General features: G+C 40.8%; 1 protein-coding gene across 2 annotated transcripts; it reads right to left on the bottom strand.

Annotated features, from left to right (window-relative positions):
- Positions 1–1,240: 1,240 nt before the first annotated feature.
- znf281a (zinc finger protein 281a) lies at positions 1,241–12,929 on the bottom strand. 2 transcript variants are annotated; one of them, XM_035180914.2, is made up of 7 exons: positions 12,796–12,929; positions 10,833–11,286; positions 8,186–8,287; positions 7,621–7,744; positions 5,536–5,619; positions 5,297–5,415; positions 1,241–5,169 (listed from the first exon to the last, which is right to left on the bottom strand). In XM_035180914.2, the coding sequence occupies exons 2-7, from the start codon at positions 11,235–11,237 to the stop codon at positions 3,598–3,600; spliced, it is 2,406 nt and encodes an 801-aa protein (XP_035036805.1). In that variant the 5' UTR covers positions 11,238–11,286; positions 12,796–12,929; the 3' UTR covers positions 1,241–3,597. The 2 variants fall into 2 exon arrangements, with proteins under 2 accessions (XP_035036805.1, XP_035036806.1); XM_035180915.2 differs by lacking the exon at positions 12,796–12,929 and adding an exon at positions 12,520–12,685.
- Positions 12,930–16,984: the final 4,055 nt, after the last annotated feature.

Raw genomic sequence — 16,984 nt, 5'->3', positions numbered from 1 at the left:
CAACAAAATGCAGTCATTCATTAACAGATAAATGGGATTGGCAATGAATCATACAGCTTTTTGGGTGTGAGCTTATGTACACGAAGTGCATAAAGAGTTTGCAAGTCATGTCTGTGACCTCACGGCATGTAGGTTTCCTTCTGCAGTGACGGGAAGATGGACCGCTTCTCTTTTTTTGATTTCAGGAAGCAAGTTTAATTACCCTTGCAGTAACAGAGAAGAAAATGAGAGGATGTCAGATCACCAGTTAAAGGTTAAATTTAAGTGGAACATCATTTGTGATTGAGACATTGTTATGTCGAGTAGAGAACAAAATAGAGACATGTGGGTATTTTTTGCTTTATATTGATTGATATTTTTGGTAAGAGAAGTTGAAAGTGAATTGGTGGAGTAAAAATCCAGTTCATGATAGGAAGCTCTTAGAAATTAGCATGGAAGAAAATGGAATAAAAATAATTCAAATCCTCTCTGTTGAGATCCAAATTGAAAACAGTAAATCACTAAATAAAACGATTTAGTACATACAGTAAGATCAACGTGGAACCAATTGGTATTGTTTACGAAACTTCACTTCATTTTTAGAGTAACATTTGAAAGAAATTATTGAAGAAAAGAAAAATATACTGTGGGTGGTCAAGAAAACCAAGAAAGGGAAAGGAACAATAACTATTTTTTAAACATGGGAGAGGGGAAGGTCGTTAGTATTTGTGTTGCAACATCAGGTATCAGATCAGTGTTTTATGTTGTGTTGTATGGTCTTATAGTAGTAGGTTTGAGCCATCTGGCTATATATATATATATATATATATATATAAATAAAAGAAAGACTTGAGCTACTGAGCCCAAATACTTATATTAAAGCAGGCCTGAAAAAGAAACTCAATTAAGTTTAACATATAAACATCTACAAAATGTAGAGACAGAGCTGAACAGCACTAATATAACAAATCATATTTAACTCCATTAGGTTAACACCTAACTAATAGATAGATAACTAAATCACAGAGGCCACAGCCAAAAGGATAATGTCTTTCTTCTTTAAGAAGACATGATCACCACCCAGTGGTGAAAATAAATACAGCTATATTAAGCTTCACCAACACATTATTGTGCAGGGTCAGATGTTCAGTCTTTAACAATAGCCCAATCAACTTGTCTGATAGGAAAGTATACATTTCATCTACTGTAAAGACAAAATACATTTTACTAAAACATGTTTAACACCACTTACTACAAAGACTTGTTGATACGTTTTTTTTATTGTTTTCTCCCTAATCAATTTTAAATTCATTGGACAAGTACAGTCTTGTGAAACGAGTCACAAGAACCTGAAACAACATAAGAATGGAAGATATCAGCTACAAAATTTGGCGGTGATAAAAAAAATGTTAAAAGGGAAAGAAAGATAGTAAAATAAAATGTATACAGGGGTCAGAATTAAGTACAGCAAGATGTAGTGTTTTGTACATTTTTTTGTAAACAAAAAGCATATTGAAACAATATGGCAAATACGATGTGGAGGGGAGAGGAGGTCCAACTGAAGAGACTGAACACTGGTTGGCATGAGACATTTACAGAAACCCTGAGGCGACGTTGTCTTAATGGGTCACATAAATGTCATGTTCACAAAAATAGTCACACAGAGACTTTTTTTTAAAAACACATAAAACAGCATCTCTGCTACTTGCATCAATCCTTCACTCCTCTGTCCCTGCTTTATTGTGATATGAGGTATATGTGAGGCGATTTCTTGCTTTACGCCTCAACCGTTCGACATGGCATCACACTATTTTAAGATATTACAGCATTGCATTCGCACCATGTTTAATGATTGCTTAAAACAGGCCATTGGGGTGTAAAGGGGTCTGAAGAGTCATTCAGCAGAGTGATATCATTTCCAGCACTAGCTATGGAAGACAGCGCGATTATTGTCGTCTTTACGAAGAAATAAAAGACGTACAGCATAAATACATTTAGAAATCAGCAAGAAGTTACATCTAACATTTTACTAGACAATATCTTGCACCTGTTCTTCTCAGATATAGGCACCCAATTAATTCTACTGGGGACAAATATGCATGGTGCTGCCAGCACATGTGAAAAGTCTAAATGCATACAAATTTTTCGTCAGCCATCTTTTTTTACTGCTCATACTGCATATGGCTGCCTCAGTAATAGCTGAAGACATACTTGATCACTAACACATTTTGTCAAAAAATTCAATTACGAAAGCAAAGCTGCTAAGTTGGGTAACAAGTCAAACTAAAACTAGGGGTTTGAATTACATTTACATTGTCCCGATTAAATGTCACCGTATTTTTAAAAGCCCCTACCTCCCTCACTAATCCCTAAAAGGAGAAAATGTTAATGAAAAATCCCACTTTCACATATCGACCCCCCCACCCCCACCCCACCCATGCTACCCAAACAAAGGGTATCCCTATCATCCACCCACAATATGTTCAACCTCCATCTGCATATACAGAAACAATAAGTCTCAGTCAAAAAGCCAGTCCATTCCTGACGTTTGAGCTTCCTCCATCCGACGGGGCAATGTACTCGATGTACGAAAACGGCTCAAAGTGCTAATTGGATATTTTTTTCTTAAGAAATAAAATAACTGAGGAAGAGGAGGGCAGGAAAAAGGGAAGGCCGTTCTATCACTGTCCAACAGCAACCTCTATTGGCCAAAGAAAAGCCCGACATCATTTTTGTTCTCCAAAAATATACCACGGACAACATTTACCCCCTGAACCGACCCTCGTTCTCCCAGTACTTCAACTGGCAGCTCCCCAGAATGATTAAATCTGTTATTTTACATTAATATATATTCTTATAAATATATATATATATATATATAGATATATATATATATATGGCCCTTATTGAAGAAAACATGAGTTTCACATTGACATGAAAGTACCATAATCTCTATATAGCCAAGTAGAAAGTGTTTCAGTGTTCAAGTGAGCTGGCAGCAGTCGGTTTATGTCACACTCATTCAACAAGTAACAAAACATAAGAAAAATCCTCACACTTCTGAAAACCGCGCTCACTGCACCTCGTAGGCTTCTCCATTTCCACTTTTTTCCTGAGTAATACTTTTAACCTTGTAACAGACAACAACTTCTATGTTTCTTTTTGCTATTTCGATTCTGGGCTATTCCCTGCCATTATTTCCATTGTTATTTTTTTACAGTTGTAAAGTTGATTGCTCAAACACTTCAGCTCGTTGGAAAAGAAATACGACCGGCGCTACTACTTCTCTTACCTAAAAACAAACAAACAGTACTTTCAGTTCATGAATAATGACTAGACCTAATGTCCCTAAAATGACGATAATAAACAGTCAATACATATTTAACTTAAAAATAACAGAAACTTTTTTTTTTTTAATGCAGTTGCAAGAAGCCTTGCAGGCTTTTTGTGGGGAGGAGTGGGCACAAAAACAGAGCATCAGTATAATTAAAATAAAGACTTAAAAAAATAATAATAACAATAATAATAATAATAATAATAATAATAAAATAGGAGCACTAAAAAGCTAAAATAAGAACATCAGCTTTAACGACAGTGTGTTCTCTCCCTATCAGGCTCTCATCTGTAGCTTTGGCTTGTTGGAGTTTTGGAACCTGTACTTACTGGCTCATTGACATCAGATAACAAACTAGTATACCCTGAGAATTCAGACACAGGCGTCCGTATCCTGTGATCCACCTCCCCGCCAGAGTCAGTGCCATAAGACAAGCCGCGGCCATCTGACTTGAACTGGGAGCCAAAGGCCTGGGCAAAGTTTTCAATCTGGTAGGAAGGCTTTGAGGAGTCCAGAGGGGCCAGATTCTGCGAGGGGGCCAGAGGGAAGACTGCCGTGCCATTCTTGACTGGCGGGTGGTTTTTCTCGCTGCTCAGGTCAGATGGGCTGATCTGGTAGGAGGAGGGGGGAGTGGAGGAGTGCTGCTTCTCCATCTGGTCGGTGAGCTCCTGAGACGGGGTGAGCTGCTGGTGTGGGGGCTCCAGGCCGCTCAGGTGGAAGCTGTGCTGTGGCGAGGAGCCCGTCAGCATCGCAAAGTGAGATTTTGGCACAGATGAGGGCAGCGAAGGCGAGGCCACCGGCTGGCCAAACCCACACTCCAGCGGGGACGTAGTGTAGATGTTCTTGTCAGCGTAGAGGGGGTTGCCTGGGTGGGAATTGGTGAACGGTCCTGAGGGGGGAGGCCCGGGGCCCAGAGGGAAGCTGGTGGTGTGGCTGGTGCGCTCCAAAGCCTGCAGCAGGAAGCGAGAGTACTCGTGCATCATGACGTTCTTGTCTCCACACGGGCTGGAGGTGTCTGTGCTGTGGCCGATGTCAGGACTGTCAGCTGAGACGGAGTTAAGGTCCACGTGCTGGTCACTGATGTCAAAGTGAACGTCGTGGTGCGAGCCATCATGTTTCTGGGAGTAGTGGTCAAGGAGGCTCTGCAGCACCTCATCAGGGATCCCTGACTTGTCGAGACTCAGTGGCAAGTCACTGTCCATTACACTGGAAATGACGCCTTGTACTACAGATGGCTGGGAAGACAAGTGACCAACGCCGACGTCGTACTCACTGCTGGTTACTCCAGTCACCACAGGCCCTGATGGGTTTGCATTGTTTGCTGCGTGAAGGTAGCGTCTCTTCTTCAGAAACTGCATGGCGTCGTCGTAGTTGCTGCTGGTGCCAACTTTGGCTCCATTACCCTGCATGAGGCCAAGTCCATCCATGCCCACACTCTGCTCCAACGGGCTTGCTTTGGCCGGACTCTTGCGATTGGCCCTCTTGAACGCCATCTTTGGAGCTCGGCCATGGTGGCTCTGCTGCATGCTGGGCCCCGGCTCGGTAGAGGAAGATACTGTCTGATTCTCCATAGAGTAATCATGGATGCTGTAGCCTCCAGACGCTGGACCGTGAATGTGCGGTACTCTGCCCCCTCCTGCATCCCCCTTCTTCTTTCTGCGCTCCCCTCCCTCTCCACAATTTTTAGACTTCCCCCTCTTTCTGCCAGTACTCCCAACATTTCCCTGAGTGATTCCATAGCTGCCATGGCCCATGTCAACACAACCCAGGTCCATCATCCCGGGATCCAGCCCCTTCTTTATGGCTTCTCCACAGGTTCGCTTGTGCTTAAGCAGTCGGTCTGTCCTAGAAAAATACTGAAGAGAACAAAACGAAATTTTAAAGTAATGACATACAGTATTAAGTTTTACAGTTTTTTTCATTTGCTGTAAAGTATTGCTTTAGATAAGTAGCAACGGTGGAGGGCATACTAAGTTAATTTACCTGTTGGCAGGTCTCACATCTGTACGGCTTCTCTCCGCTATGTGTCCTCTTGTGCCTCTCCATGTGGTACTTCTGAATGAATCGCATGTTGCACTGGTCACAGCTGAATGGCTTCTCTCCTGCCACAAAAAAGCAGCACAGATCTGGGTTAGTTTATCTTCCAGTTTACTGCAAACACAATGACTCACGGGTTGCATCAGACTGTCTGTTGGTTTGAGCAGTTGTCGTTTGATACTTACCACTGTGGATTTTCTCATGTCGCTGGAGAAGATACTTCTGAATAAAACTCATGTTGCACTGGTTGCATCTAAAGGGTCTTTCACCTGAAATAAAACCACAGAGATTCATACAGTTACAATCTGGTCTCGCTTTGATGGTCAATACCCTTCTGTGAGGAGCCAGGACCAGAACAACAAGCACCTGCACACCGTAGCACAAACCAAAGCAATACACAGTTAAACCTACAATAAACACACACTTGGAATGGAACATGTGTTGTGAGGCGTATGCAATGGATTGCATTGCATTTCACAGGTGTTTGTAAGACTGTCTTTATACAACCAAGACTTGTGAAAGAAAACTTGAATCTATGTACACAGCATCATAGTCTGAATTTAGAGAAACTTTTTTGTCACATATCTGAATTTAATGACGATAGAAGTGTTCGTATGTTTGCCAATAACGTGCGCACTCGTGTATGCCCACACACAGGCTCGGCTGCTCACTTCTCATCACATAATGATCAATACTTTTCTTTAATGAGTCAAATCTTTCTTCATTGCTGCACGCGCATTGATCAGCAGGTCCAGCTCACTCGTCCTCTCTCGCGTCCCCCCTCTCCCTCTCTCTCGCATGCTAACACAAACACACACACACCGACACACGCACTCTCACACACACAAACAGTGTCATCGGACACGTGTAAAATCAGACTGGGTAAAAACAACAGAATTTTTTAACTTAGACAATATATGGAGAGCCTGGGGAGATAGCAGGGTGCAACCGGTGTGGCTAAAATCGGTTGGCTGTGCGCAGCACGAATGATACAGAGAGGAGCAGTAAATTACTGACAGAGCTGATAAAAACTGTAACGGTTTATGTATGAAAAGACCCAAAATGAACACTGTAAGCCGATTACCTGATCACTATAACCGAATTATTTAAACAGCATCTGTAAAGGAACGATTCTGTCCCAAACTGTTTGATGCAGTTATATGGATTATACATCTGTGATCACTACAGTGGTTTCCACTGTAAAACAAAAACAACATAAGATCGATTCTAAAATTAGGACATCAGTCCTGTAGTGAGTCAGAAGAAGGAAGTATTTAGGGTTACAGTTAGGGACATAATAGTTCATTATAATACAACTGAGTAGTCATCAATCAGGTCAGTGCATCAACTTCTCAAAAGATATTTTTCATTTTCATACACTCTCAAAATACAGTTTTCACTCCTCTGACCAGATACAGTCCAGCGCATCTGTAAAGCAGCCGCCCCACACTCACCTCCTGTCCCTACTGACATGTTTTACCCTTAAAACTCACATCTTAATGCCTCCATTTTAATCTGCAGTATGAAAACATGACTCTTCCACACAGGGAGGTAAAAAGTGTGTCTCCTGATCATAGTTTAGTTCTACCATTATAGCATATGCAGAACGTTTCTCCAGCCAAAGAGTCAGTCGCACAGAACAGGATGCAGAAGAGGACAAACTATCTGGTTCAAGAGCAGTTTAGTCAACGTTGCCAACATTCAGTCCTGGAGCTGAGAGCATTGACGCACCAAACAGAAATAAGTTGTGCTTGTTCAATGTCACACTGACCTCAGTTTCCATCACAGTCATCACAGACTTTTTAAGACTTAGCTTTTAAAGTTTGCAGCTTACATTGTTTTTATCCTGCGTTACTCTGAGAACAAAAAAAGAAAAAAAAGCTGTGTTTTGTCTTCTCGTTTGGTTTAAATAATGTCGTATATGTTCAAGGGGCTGACCCACACCTGGTCTGTTCATATCTGTGACCACAAGACTAAAAATATGTGGAAAAATAAACAAAACAGTGCTGAAAACTGCCTTCGAGGACAAAACTTGGTTGTGGACAAGCCACTGAGATACTGCTTTTTCACTGTTTGCTTGTAAGGTACACAAAAAAACTAAGGGTAAGCTAGTGTTGTAAAAACTTGAACTGTAATGCGACATTACGTTTCTAACTGATGACATCAACATTTTCTTCCTTGAGCTAAAAATATTAAAAAAATAAGAGGGAACATGACAGAGAGAAACTATGATGATGGTGGTAGTGGAGGAAAGAAGCACAGAAACATACCAGTGTGAATGAGGACATGTCTGCGTAGGTGATAGGAGCTTCTGAACGATGCAGCGCAGTGCTCACAGATGTGAGGCTTGTTTCCTGGTGACAGGCTGCCTCCATCTCCATCCAGCATCATTGACTGTTGTAGAATGATACAGGAGAAAGAGAGGGGTCAGATTCAGTCAGTCTTTCTCAAGTGAATCCCTCTGGAATCCAAGTTTTTGCCAAATCTGAAGAGATTCCCTCAGGGCGTTCCTTAGAGATCATGTTCAAGAACAAGACGGACATGAGGTCATTGTAACCTTGATTGTGACCAACAACGCTCTGCTCTCCAGGTCATGTATATAGTGCTGTCCACATTGTTTTTAGACCTCAATAGACAAAAGCAAACATTTTTACCTATACAGAAATTATAAATGAATACATATAAAGTGAATTCCCTGATGTTATTGACAAAAAAGAACAAGAATGGATTACCATTTATTTTGAGATCTAACCACTGTGTAAATGCCGATGTACATGAGTGGCTTTGGTAGGGATATATGCTAAACTTCACCCACAGATATAGAAATGAACAAACCTTTGCCTCGCTTCTCTTCTTTCTTGGTTTACCCTCCTGTCCGTCACCGTTTGACCTTCGACCTTTTCTCCCAGCGGGCTCCTTTCCTAACTGACTCGGCAGCTGTGAGGATGACAAAGGGAGAGGGAGAGGGCCGTGAGAGCAGGCCACGACAAGGAAATCACTTGACTGAAGGTTAAGGACCTTAAGTCAAAAACTATCACAAACAAGTCCATGTTTGCTGCTCACGCAAACAAACAAACAAAAAGGGAAGAAAACACTTGGACAATGTTTGTTGGTTGGAGACTCATCGTGCGAGATGTGGTTCTAGTGGGCGGAATAACAAAGCCTGAAATTTATTGCTCCTCTATGGAGAAGCAGCCTGTAATTTACTCAGAGAGCCTTGCTTATTCGAACAAAAGAAACATACAAGCTGCTCACCTCATATTCTAAACTAAACATTCAAAATAAATAACTGCTCACTAAAACTCTTCGCAAACATCTGTTAATTCGGGAAAAAGGAAAATAGCCTCTTGATCTTCCTTTTATTCTTTCAGTTTAGCTTCCTGCTCTGCCATCTCTCCCTCAGCTAACACTCTGCTGCTAATTTCCATACGGAGAATGGCGAGACAAATACTGGTGCACCTGCTCTTAAAAAAAGACCTAAATTTTAGGGTAAAAACAGGATGAAGTAAAAAAAAAAAAAACTGATACATATAGAACACACAGAATCAGCAGGAGATGAATAAAACATGCTGCAGGGCTTATTTAATCAATGTAGCTCTCCAATTTATTCTGTGACAATTTTGATAATCACTAAATCAGTGAGTCATTTATAGGGATTTTCTGCTTTCTTAGGCTTACTCAATAGTCAATTTAATATTTTTGGATTTTGGATATTTCTGTTGATTGGACAAAACAGGCACATTTATAAAATCAACTTGGGCTTAATGAAACAGTGATGGACATTTTTGGCAGTATTTTATTGAAGAATTAACCTAGAAAATTTGCAGATGAATAGATAAAAATAATTCGTAGTAGCAACCTTATATTGAATATCTTTACATTTTGGATTTTTGGCTGGACAGAACAATACATTTTAGGAAGTCACTTTGCACTTCGCAAAAATTGTGGCCATTCCCTCTTTGATATTTGATTGACCAAACAATAAATCTACTTATTAAGGAATTTATCTTCAGATTAATCAATAATTAAAATAATTGTTCAGTTGCAGTACTACTCTAAAATAAAAAATACTAACCGCGTCAGCTTAATGGAATATTTTGAAATCTGTGTTTTCTTTAGGTGATGAAGTGGCCACGTAGTAGACAATATAAAATAAAAAAAGTGGCACAGTGCAGACTACATTTCCCTTTGTTTTTCAACCTACTTCTATCTACAGCCCTGATGACCTCTGAAGACTGCCTATTGTTGGGAGAGTGTGGTTGTGTGTATTTCTATTTGAATGAGCACAAAAGATGTCGGCAATGAATTGCAAGCTTAAACAAGACAGCTGTGTCCTTGCCAAGACATTTTCATTCATGCTGAGGCTGATGACATCATCCTTCTACCCAGAAAGAGAAACAGAAGGAGGGGAGGGAGGGAGAGAGGGAGGGAAGGAGACATGGAAGGGTGCTCGTCTGTATATTTTAATTTCAAGTCATCAGTAGAAATGATGTCAACAACTAGTTTCAACTAGTTTATCACTTCCTGTTCAGGCTTTAAAATATTACATATTTTGTATTACTTCTTCTTTGGTAAACGCATGATTTTAGCATTATCTCTTTCCCTGTTTTATCTGAAAGTATGACATAAAGTTGTATTTGAGTAGCAGAAAAGGAGAGAACAATATTTGTAAAGCTGCGACAAACCATTTTTTCATCATTTAAGCTTCCCCTTATGTTCTTGATTGGTCAATTCCTAAGTTTTGTCTATAAAACATCAGAAAACTTTAAAAAATGGCGAACAAAAGATCTTAGCTAACATCATCTAATGTTGCGCTTTATTATAATGCGTGACCAAGGTCTGAGAAAGAATGTATTCTAAAATTATTAAACACCAAAGACGGTGTAACTGTAATTGTCTTGATTACTTTATCAGCATCTGGTCTTTAAAAGGAAAGAAAATAGTAAAAGCTTCTGATGACTTTTTGCCTCGAGTCTACATTGGATTTTTTAATAAGAGCTGAGATTACATCATCCCAAAAAATATTTGAGGAAGGAAAAATTGCTAAATTTCATTCTTATGGTCTCTAAACTGTTCTTTGATATAACATTTTGAGGTGTTTTGGACAGCTATAGTTACACAAAACAAGCAATGTGAAAACTTCTCCCTTAGTTTTAGGATTTTTCACCATTTCCTAAAATGTTGTAGCCAATAATCAATTAATTGGGAAAATTTTTAATAAGAAAAAGATCATTTGTTGCAGCCATGTTCAAATGTCTTGTTTTGCCAGTCTAGTGGAAGTCTAGTCTACTGGAAGTCTAGTAAATGCTCAAATATTTGGCATCGTTTTCCTGGAAATAAAAGTTAAACGGTGAATTAATTGCTGAAACAGTTGCCGAGAAATCTGACTTTAAATAATGATACCTACTTGTAAGCAAAGCCATTTATTCAGATATAGATCAAACTCCAGCCCACAATTTGATCTCCCATCAGAGGTACTCACATTGCCCATGTTGAGGTCATGCACCAGCAGGCTCTGGTTGTTACTGACTGTCACCTCCAGCAGCTCTGTGCTCTTCCCATGGCCTCCAGGGTAGAGCGGCAGGCGATAATCATGCTCTGACATCTTCTCCTGCTTGATACCCATCGAGTGAACATAGTCTCCCACTCCTGCACAGCCGAAGCTGCCACCCTGGGTGCCCATGCTGCAGTCAGGTGAGTCGCGCTCCTTCTTCAGGATCATTTCATGCGGTGGCAGGTCCTGCATGACGGAGTGGGCGGCCAGCCGGGTGAAGCTGGTCACCGGCGGGAGATGGCTAAACATAATCATGCCAGGGCCGAAATTGGAGTCCATACCCCCGTTGGAGCGCAGGAATTCATTTCCTAGTTTGTCTTGAATGATGTTCATGGTGAAAGCCGGCAGGCAGGAAAACTATGAGGTGGTAATAAGTGTCATCCTGTGAGGAAAGTAGGAAACAGGTCATTAGGTGGCTTTTTAAAGGAGGCACGAGGAAGAGGTTATCAATCTGTGAGGGTTCACACAAATAAACATCAGAAAACAATTATAGCGCCTGTTAAGCTTGGTATTCAGGAATCATTGTCACGGCCTCTGATCTCACAACTGGGCGCTTAGTTGGATTAAAAACTGACGGTTTGTGGGTCAACAAAGGGCTGCAGTCTGGCACAATGACAAGAGAAACACGGCGGAGCTGCACTGTACAAAATTCTCTCTGTTCGCTTACAGTGTGCATGTGGTGTATTTCACGGGGGCAGAAAAGGTCACAGTGACTGCGGCGCTAGACACAACATGAGATGAGGAATGAGAGGATTGGAGTTGTGTGTTAATCTGTTTGATGGTCCTGTCTCTGACCCAGTCATCCTATTTGCATGGGCTTATCTGCCAATGAGAGGGCACAGACACAGACGAATGGCTGGTGGTGCGAATGTGACCACAAATCAAGTGGGTGCTCTCTACTGGAGTGATATAACATGGTAATATGCGCATTAAATGCAAGTGATTGGTTGTGATTAAACACGGCTTCCTGGAGGCTGCATTAAAAGCCATCTACAGTTATGTTTCAGCCACCGCATGAACGACCCAACCGGCTAATGAGAGCTGTCCGCCTTGCTGCCAAATGCCTTCAGCTCTGATGGCGAGCTAGCATCAATAACCCACTGAGCTAACACAAAGCAAACTTTTACACACGCGAAACGAGCAGTGTTTGCCTACAGCTTTCTCGAGTGCATTTCAAGGAGACGAGCATTGCACTGGCAGAGCCCCGTGGCGCGAGAAGGTTTGTGGGAAAACTGCAACGCTTCATCGCAATTAGCCACCTAGCTAACGATCCGGCTAACCACTCTTGCGGGGCCCGTCTTCTTTGTGATGCAGGATCAGGCAATAATTAATATGGCCATGCAATAACAGCGGCGCCGATCATCACCGCAAAGCAGCGAGCAAACAATGAGCACACAGCCGGCAGAGCCACGCGCAAAGTCCGCGTCTTAAAAGCGCCGACAAAGTTAGTTTTGCACTCTCCTTGCCTGAGAGGAGACATTAGTCACGTTAGGAGCAGATAAGCCCTCACACAGGAGACTAGACGGACAAAACCTGAGAGCTGGTTGAGGGGAAACGAGGAAAATGACGATCGCCGCTTTTGCGCTTAATAACAAAAGAGACCGGAGCGTCTTACTTGGTCTGTGCCGGCTCTTATCGCAGCTTTCCCCGAGTTGCCGGCTTCGTGTGCCGGACAGTTGGCGACTGTGGGTGATGGAGCGACCACACGGGCACGACCCATAACAAACGGCCCGCACAACTCCAGCGAACAATGATGCTCGTCCGGCTAGCCGCGGCGGGCTAACTTAGCAGCTAACTAGCGCTGCGCTTTGTTGTCTGTCCCGTACGAGGAGTTCCACCGACCCAGCGGCCGCTTCTGTCCCCAAACCCCGGCTTTGTGTGTTAGTCTTACCGGCGCGGGAGCATGGCCCGTGGTCGTGGCTCGCCTGGTTCGCCCTCAGCTCCACGTTTCAACATCTAAAGCCAAAACATTGTTTTCCCGCAGCTGCTGGGCTCTTCCATCTTGCCTCGGCGCAGAGGATTCTGGGTCCCGCAGGCGGACCCGTCCTGAGCAGGGACGCAATAATAAATAATAAAAGACTATAGTTCATGAAATAACAATGAGAAACAAAACAACAGCGATAATAAAATCATCACAATACATTTCGTCACGTGGAAACAACATTAAGAAGCTATTTCCAATGATGTCAGAGTGCAGTTGGATACAATAGCCCACCACTTTGAACAAGGCTCTTTGTTTTAAAAGCCAAACAATAATATATGAATAAACACAAAGGTTTCAGAAATACATACACATGGAAGAATTAAGATGGGCCCCTGGGCATAGACAGTTAATGGGCCTCCATCCCCCTATACACATGGTTTCTATTTGTTTATGTGTCTGTTTGCTTTGCGGTCATTTGGCTGTGTCTTCATTGCATCTCTTTCTTTGTGTCTTCATTTTACTTCCGTTTTTGGTTGTTTTGCATTTAGTGGTTATCTATATCCTAGTTCTTGGTAATTTCTTAACTCTGTGTGGCCTTTTGTGGTTATTTATATCCTACTTTTTAGTCATTTTTTAACTCTCTTTGGGTTGTTTTGCATCATTTTGTGGTTATTTTGCTCCTATTTTCAGTTAATTTGTTTGTCATGGTTGTTTTCCTTCTTTTTGTGGTTCCTTTTTCATACTATTGACTGACCTCTGTGACTTTCAAAAAAGGAACATGTCACTGTTTGGTAATCCATCCACACTTTTACAGTAAAACAAAACTCCCTCCATGTGGAAAATGTGTGTGGAACTCCCCTTTATCTAATATTATGTTGCAAAAAAACATAGCCTCTGAAAATTTGTGTCATATTATATATAAAAAAACTTTTTTTTCTTTTTTGGAAGCCAAAGGTAGTAGCAAAAACCAAAGGCAAGCCAAAGGTAGTAGCAAAAACAGGAACCAAAACCCAAGACTGTTAACCTTAATCTCATTAGGGAAAATTACATATTTATACATACACATTTTCTAAATCTCCCTCAACTATTAAGCCTAAGTAGTTCAGTAAATACACTACACTTAAATCTCTCCACAGCCAGGCAGAGGTTACAGTAGAGCTCATATTCAGAGACCTATGTTAGGTTTCAGAGTTGTGGCTTTGACATATTTTCTACAAATAGCAACTAAAAGTCACTTTATTTCCACTGACAAGCTTTTTCCCTATAATTAAAGGTGGATTGTTTGCAGCTCCAGCGCAACAGAGCGAGACTCAGACCAGCCCTTCAGATGAGTCTGATGTGGAAGAGAGGCTCTCAGATCTGCCCGCTGACTGATTATGTCTACATGTAAAAGCACATCAGAGTCAGGCCCCGTGTCCTCTCTCCTAATTGCCTTTACTAATGAACCAATTAATTCAGAAAACCGAGTATCATTGAAATGCAGATGGTAGAGTAATGCAAAAAAAAAGGTCAGTGAATGCATGATGTCCCTGCTCCTTTCATATATCCATGATGATGACCCACGCCGATGACAGCTTTGAAAATGCTCTGTAATCTTGGGCTGTTTAAATATGTATGATGGTGTGATGATGAATCTGCCTGATGAAGTGAATCTACTTTAAACCCAATTATTACAACTGGAGGAGTTACTTCAAGTCAGGTGTAAAATGAATTACATTACGGCTTCGGTGTAACCAAGAGACGGATAATAATCCAGAGACATATCAGATTCACTGAAGTTTTATAACATTTAATACTATAATAGCATAAGGACATAAGGAAACAGAAGGAAACTAAAGCTCATTAATTAAGTCTCGCGGGGAGTTTATATCTTTTACCCTGTCTGTTTGTCTATTTGAAAGCAGGATCACACAAAACAAATGAACAGATTTCCATAAAACTTGGCATTCATTATAGGTCAGGGAAAAAGCCGTTTGTGAAGATTGTCATTGTTTTCCCTGGGGATAATTCATGGATCTAGATAAAAAAAAACAAAGGCATATTTAGTGGACTGATATTTATCAGTGTGTGAAATTTTGTTGCAGCTTGATTGAATTTAAGGCGACTGTTGGGGCTTGGCGGAGGTATGCGTTCAACTGAGTGCCATTCTAGTTTACATTTTATATCTTGGTTGTTTAATACTTTAACAAATGGTATTTAGTGTAAAAATGACAAGTACTGACTTTTAGGGGTTATGGCCTGAGGTTATGTCTCTTTCTGGGAATAGTTTGGAGCTCTAACACTGTAAAATTGTTGTTTGTATACTTAGGTTTTTATTAAAGATTAGATTTTATACAACTATATAAAAAATATATATATATATATATATTTATGATATTTTGGTATGGTGTAGTTGTACTGATCAGAAAGTAAGTAAATACTTCTCAAAATGGTAAAACTGTGGATCTAAACCGGGGGGGTTTAGAACCACTGCAGAGGGAGAGAGAATGACTAGAAGAAAAATATAGTGACATTTGAATGAATAAGATTTATAGGGGAAACAAAAAAGACACACGTTTGTTGTGAAAACCTTTATTTCATTCAAATTCAACTTGGATCCTCTATCATTGGTAATGATGAATACAAACTGAGATGTGTGTGTTAAACTTTTCGCGACAGAGAGGACGCCTGTAAGTGTTGTGTTACCTCAAGGTCATTTTCTCAATCTTATATGCTAATTAATTTAGATGAGCCCAATGTATGGCTCAACTTTCCATCAGTCCCCACAGTGAGCTGAGTGTTTGGGACATAAAGGTCGTAGACATCATGACTCCTGCTCTATAACTTGTGTCTTCTGCCGCTAGCTCTGATCTGCCCTCAATGTGGAGGGGACAGAGGAGTGAGCATATTTGTACGTGCACACACACACACACACACACACACACACACATCACAGCTATAAGATAGAGGTTAAACTGGAAAAACCGGCTAATATTTAATGTCTGTGTATCACATGACCAAGATGATTATCAGGTCTATAACTCTTCATCAATAATTCAGTCTGTGCAGCGTGTCTTTGTTCCCTCCCCCTCCTCCTCTGAATCAATCCCAGCCTCACGCACCACAAATTGGATATGAGTCGAATGTCTTTCCTCATCTAATAATGGAAGCCAAGAAAACTGTTTACAGCAGAGAGCCACGGTTCAGTGATTGTCTGTGTTCTGCTGATTCGGATTCCTCTCACTGGGAAAGTCTGATGCTTACACACAACAGATGGTGATTCTGGCCGTCGACTATCTAATCCTCAGATGTCTGGAGGATCACGGCTGTATATGAGTTCACTCTATCGTGACAGAAGTCTCCTGTGAGCTTCAGAAACCTGTGTGGTGGCATGACATTTCATGGAGATAGAGTCAAATTTTGATTTTGATTAGAATTAGCAACCCCCTACTAGAGGTCGAGGGTCATAGGTGAAGGCGAATTAAAAAAGAGAAAAAAGTTAAAGTGAAAGATAAACAAGATGACAACAAAGAGAAACAATGACCACAAAGACAAAAAAGATAAAAAGATAAAAACGGCCACAGAGTTGCTATAACACCGCAAACAAGGACAAAGACATGCTCAAATTCAGAGACACATAATGCCCACAGAGATGTCAAACAACATCAAAGACGTGCAAAAACTACAGAGAGATGTAAAAAGACTAAAAAGGGACACACGCTGACTACAAAGAAATATAAAATAACCAGCTAGAGACACACACAAGAGACCACAGGGACACGAAAAGCAGTATTTAAACGCTGAACGAATGTAGTGATTATTAATAATGTGCAGTTTATTATTGCCTTGAACCAGGTCTTTACATTTGAGTCTTAACACATTTTAATCATTTCCAACAGTTTCTAATATCAGTGAGGGTGGATTATACCTCTGTAATACACATTACATTTCAACAGAACTAGAAACTGAAGCCTCCAAATGACATTTAACTTGAATCCAAACCTCTAAAATAAATTTAACAAAAACTAATACTTATAACCTTTATGAGGAAAGGATTTATTGCAAGACTGTGATATTAGATTGCATTAGTTTTATCTAAGTGTACCTAATCGCAGGTTATGAGTATTCTCAAATCAAAACAAAATCAAATCAAATCAAATTTCAAATCACTGTTTGC

Source organism: Hippoglossus stenolepis, chromosome 16 (assembly GCF_022539355.2).
Source record: "Hippoglossus stenolepis isolate QCI-W04-F060 chromosome 16, HSTE1.2, whole genome shotgun sequence".
NCBI classification, from domain to species: Eukaryota; Metazoa; Chordata; class Actinopteri; order Pleuronectiformes; family Pleuronectidae; genus Hippoglossus; species Hippoglossus stenolepis.
This window is presented reverse-complemented; position numbering and strand designations above follow the sequence as displayed.